At 46.9% G+C, this 5,451-nt stretch overlaps 1 protein-coding gene across 1 annotated transcript in view; it reads right to left on the reverse strand.

The window, feature by feature from the left end:
- SHCBP1 (SHC binding and spindle associated 1) overlaps positions 1–5,451 on the reverse strand; it is a 30,178-nt gene that overhangs the window by 23,127 nt on the left and 1,600 nt on the right. Inside the window, exons 2-3 of the mRNA XM_019505283.1 lie at positions 3,199–3,369; positions 2,412–2,527 (exon numbers count right to left, since the gene is read on the reverse strand). Coding sequence (XP_019360828.1) covers positions 2,412–2,527; positions 3,199–3,369 — 287 coding nt within the window. The remainder of the gene's footprint in view (positions 1–2,411; positions 2,528–3,198; positions 3,370–5,451) is intronic.

Raw genomic sequence — 5,451 nt, forward strand, 5'->3', positions numbered from 1 at the left:
AGTACATCTGGCCAGGATGCAGTCTTCACTCTGAGGCTCTCTCTCTTAGGTATTTCAGCATCCTAGAGGTGGTATGCCGAACGCCCACACCCCACTCCAGCGGGTGGATAAGATGGGCTGGTGGTGTGCCCTCTGTCGATGGTGTCCATAGGGACCCTTTCGAGGGGATGGGGACCCCTCTCGGGGAGGAGGACGAGGAGGGATGGGGAGGCAGAGCAGGATCTGGGCGGAGGGCAGGGAGGAAGGCCCTTTGTTACTCTCAAGTCTGCTTTTGTATTCTCCTTCCCTTCTGAAGGCTCTTGATGACTTCATCTGTGGCTATCGCTGGTTGGTCTCTGTGTGGCTGTCATACATCCACGTAAGCTCATCACATGCATACATACTAATTTGGTCTTTCCAGGCCTTCTCCTAATTTGTCTGTTCCCCAAAAACCAGGACTCAGGCCCCCCCACTCTGGGGCCTTGTTAGCTGGTGCCGCCCTTATCTCATGTTATGGAACAGTATGGTACATGCCCCCAGTTTCGCAGGCTGTGTATATCTGTTGGCCTTGTTAGGTTAGACAACCTGGCTGCTTCGAAGGCTGTGTGAAACTGTGCATGTGAGACCCAAGCTTTTTAGAAATCAATTAACCTCTGCTGCCCATCCTAAACCATTCTAATGCATATACATATACCTATAAGCCAATTCCTAAAAACAAACCTTTAAATACCATTTCTAAGCCAACACACAGTACAACAAACCTTACTGCATAAAGTAATTAGCAGCTCTGTAAGCATGAGTGTTTCCAAACACTGCATAGGTGTTTTGAAAGGTCAGGATTTGAAGTGACAACCCCAAACCAAGCTGCACCCTTAGCAGCTGAATACCTGGCAGCTCCCAGGAGTTGGCGCCCCATCTTTCAAAGCACCCTCCAGAGATTTGCAGCAGCTCACACAATAAGTCAATGGCAAGCCAGAAATAAAAACCCAGAAGCTCCTGCGTACTAACCCTATTATTAGTCGCACTTACGGCACAGCTTTGCAAGGTGAGAAAAGTAGTTCTAAAGCATCTTTACTTTCTCTCTTTGTTTAGTAGAGTCAAATAATTTAAATAAAGATCTCTGCTGCTGGGAACACACACAAACCTTTTGTCTCTGTCTACACAAACCCAGCAATCTTCTCACATGTTTCTACTTCTTATTTAGAAGATATAGAGTACAAGCAAGTGCCTGAAGCTGGAGGGGTGCAGGGCTTCCTTTTCTGAGGGAGTGCTCCAGGGACAAGACAGACCTCAGGAAGCCCAGCAAAACTGGGCACCCCTCATACAGACAGCAGCGTGGATGTGCATGTGTGCAGTCGTGAGAAGTTAAACAGAAGTGAAAAGAAGGGGTTATATAAAGGCAAAGAACTTTATGAATACATTTTTCCACCACTCACTCTGCATTCCTCAGTGGTTCAAACATCCAGAAGGCCCCAACTGACAAGTGAAAAGCTGATAATTTCATCCCAAAGCAGACAGATGCAGTCTATGGCACCTTACCTTCTGGGGTACGACAGAGGACAATGGAATTATCCAGGAGAAAAAAAATCTACTTGCGTCTTTGCTTTTGTTGGTTGAACAGCTTTTGCTCAGCTAATGAACAGAGCAAGGTGACGGGTGTGTCTGATGTGCAAACTGCTTAAGGAAAGGCTCAGCCAGTAAAATACATGGGCTACACCAACTAACATGCCATGCGTTACCTGAATACTAGTCATATATGCAACCTAAGAGTACCTCTTTTGCTGCCCAATCATATGAACAGTTATTTACTATGTTTTAGCAATCCATGTAGGGTCTATTGTATTGGGCCAGGGTTGGCCAACCTGTAGTGCATATGCCACAAGTAGCGCAGGGAGCATGTGTGTGACACATGGCAAATCAGAGTGGGAGCAGGGAGAACAGGGGCTGAAATGACAAGGATTAAAAAGCCGAGCACCACTGGGGCAGGGAAAAGGGATTGGAATGGCAGGGCTTAGCTTGGGGTATGCCGATCTAAAAGGCTGGCCCCGCACTGCATTAGACAAAGAACACACTCACACACTCCTGGTCTCAGAGAATTTACAATATACTCAATACGCATTCAAACTTAAAGAGCTAACAATTAGCTGCATCGCATATGAATGGCTGGCTTGTGCCTCTACACACCAGAGGTCGGTATTCTGCTGTCTCACATCAGGGCACCCTGGTGCTCAAGCCACTGCAAGCAGTTAAATAGTTCAGTTCGCTCTGAAAGACACCCCTAGCACTCCATTCCCCAGTGACAATGAGACGTGACAAATATGCTGTTTTCTATCAGCTCAAACTTCAATTAAAAATAAGTGATTTGCCAGTTAGCAGTGAGGTAAAGCCATGTTAATGGAAGACAAATGTCTGAAAAACTGAATTACGTTTACCTCAACCAGCACCTCAAACACATTAGTGCGCCAGATTGCTTGCCATCCAGATGGTTCAAGGACCTTCTCCAAGTACTCAGCTGTGAATTCTTTTACCTCAGAGGCCTTGCAGTCAGCTACAAGGAAGTTAGCAACACTTAAATTGGGTATTTATCCACAAAAAGGACAAGTAAATAATGAAACTGAGCGCAAGTTTTAATGCTCCTCTATGGATGTCCAAAGCTGCCTTCAACTTCATTCTGCTGATGCTAATTCATGTTCTCTGTCTGGAGACGTGAGAGCAGATTGCTTTGTTTCTCTGAAGGACTGAAGACCTGAAAAGGATGCTGTCTCATACCTCAACTGAGAAGAGCAGAGCACCCATTCTTTCACAACACAGCCTCCATCCTTCAGGTAGGCTGGTGGTGTTAAATGGGTGCTGAAAAAAACTATACTGTTTTAACTAGTCTTCTTAAAATGATCTTATGTTACAAGACAGTGAAACCTGAACAGTTGAAAATAAGATCATTAGTTTTCTAGTTCTCCAGCCCAAAATCTTAATTATGGCATAGTATTTTTCATGGGAGGCCATTAAAAGCCTAGGACCCGTTTACAGCTCAACTTGCTCATCAACTGATCTTTCCTTCACCTCTGATACTAAACCGGATCCTCTCTACTCGGCATGCTCTGGAGAACTAAGTTATTAAAAAGAAGGCTATATATCTATGGATATGAACTGAATCACCCGGAAAAGTCAGTCACTACAGACACTGTGACCAGGAATCTCAATAGCAACAATGTCACTCACCCAAGATGTAATCTTGATACGCTTTAAATCTCTCATAAAACAAAAGGTGATTTGTTTCGAAGGTGTCTGGGAAAAGCACATTCCCATTTGGCACAAACCTTCCTAAAACGGTGCCTAGTTTGTCATGACTCCCATAATCACTGCAGCTGTCATCCTCTTCCTGGCAGGAGCCTAAAGGGAAAAAGGCACAGTTCACTTAAGTACAATTCATTCTTTCATGCCTGTTTCAAGGAGCCAGTGTAGAATCCATTGCATGCCTCCCGATACCACACTCCCTTCTGCAGCAACATGTACACCACCCAAACAAAGCTATTCCCTAAGCACTGCATGCAGACACTAACAGCATGTTTTTAAATTAAGATCGCAAGCAGTACAGAACAAAGCAAAAATATGTATAGCTCTAAAAGCCTCTGTCAACACCACACATACTTTATATTAAAAATATTAGAAACGGTGAGTCGGCAATTCCAGGATTTTGCTGGAGGCAGCTAGGGGCCTGCATGCCATTACACTTAATATGAGGGGCAGAGTACTCAAAGAAGTCACCCTCCCTCTTCCCCCAAAAAATGTTCGTAGGCACTGACAATGAGGTAGGTGAAGACCGACAAAAAGATTTCCCTAAAGCCTCTTCCCTTCAATAGCCCAGCTATGAAGCTGCAAGGCTGATTTGTGTTCAAAACCAGCACAGTTTTGCCTACTTTCCACTGCTCTATGTCATTTCAGCAGCAATGCCCGATCCCAGATGCTACAAGAGGTCTGTGGGATGGTAGCAGGTGGCCTACCTGAACCATGGTCAAGATAAGACTACACTAAGCATGTGGGAGAAAGAGAGGGGCAGTGACTGGGCACTGGACTTGGAGCTGGGAGAGCTGGGTTGCATTCCCAAATTGGCTGCTGACCTTCCACATCACCTGGTGTAAGTCACTATCTTCATGCCTCTCCCCCCACACACTTTGTCTGTCTTGCCATTTAGATTATGTTTTATCTTGGGTTTTTACAATGCCTGGTATAACAAAGCTGATCTCATCTAGATGCTAATGTGATACCAACAGGCTCTTAGACTACAAGCAAACCAGCTGCCTCCACACACCCAAACACAGCGAGATATTCTGTGCAGACCAAACAGATCCTCATGAATTCCTGTAGCACAGATAAGCCTATAGCAGAGGCAAAATCCTTTCAAGCCTTGTTTCATAAAAGGAAGAGGGAACACAAGTTCTTACCCCATCCTTTGCAGACAGCTACCACATGAATCGTTCTGGTTCTCTCCCCAGCTAGCAAAGCTGAGTCAGTCAACCTACTTTTTGAGTAGCATACTCCATTTCTATGCCTTTGGTTTTACAGTGTTTAAACAGTGAGGCATGAAATTAACTTCGTTAACAAAAAATACTAAGCTTTGCTAAATCCCGGCAGCACCGGCCTACCGTAGAACTGGCCCGTGCAGTAGAAAGCAGGACTTTACTAGCCACAGAGCACCCAAGTCCGACTCACCTCTCAGAAAAGCAAGAGGGGCTTTTGAAACTTCCTTAAAAAAATAAATAAAAGAGAAACAAACAAAACCTCCTTCCTCCCTCTGGCAGCAGATATTTTCCTCCCAAGACAGTAAATAGCAGAGCTTTGTAAGAGTCAAGCCGAGTTGCAGGAGCACGTCAGACACTGGGCAGGGATGGTTTAGTGGGGCACGTTCCTGCCTTGAGCAGGGGGCTGGAGCAAGCGACCTCCCGAGGTCCGGTCCCTGCGACCTGACTCACCACAAGCAATTCTGAGCAACCTGATGAGCCAGATCCATGCTGTCAAGCCCGTCTGAATGGAAACCAGGCCGACTTCCTTCTGAAGAGCCTAATGCAGCTGCACTCGCTCTGAAGACACGGGCATGATCACCTGGGTTGACAAGCAGCATTGCTAGGGTACAGGGCTGTAGGCTGTAGCCGTGTTGGTCTCGGGACAGAGGCAGACAAAGTTCTCCGGGTAAGTCCGATCTCTTTTATTAGGCCAACTCAAATAGTTGGACACTTTGACTAGGGCCTGCTAGAAAGGCTTTGTGGCAGTGTATCTAAGGCAGAGGCGTCAGACACACGGCCTGAGGACCAGCTCTGGCCCTTCAGGCTGCACGACCCCACCTATGGGCCTCGGGCGGAGCCCGTCTGGATCAGTGGCAGCGCCCGCGGCTCAGGGGCTGCCCCAGGGACCCAGCCCCGCGCCCCGGCTCTCAGGCCGGTCCGGATCGCGCTGCGCCCGCACCGGCAGGCAGGG

Source organism: Gavialis gangeticus, unplaced genomic scaffold, assembly GCF_001723915.1.
Source record: "Gavialis gangeticus isolate Ggan-Ray unplaced genomic scaffold, GavGan_comp1, whole genome shotgun sequence".
NCBI lineage: Eukaryota > Metazoa > Chordata > Crocodylia > Gavialidae > Gavialis > Gavialis gangeticus.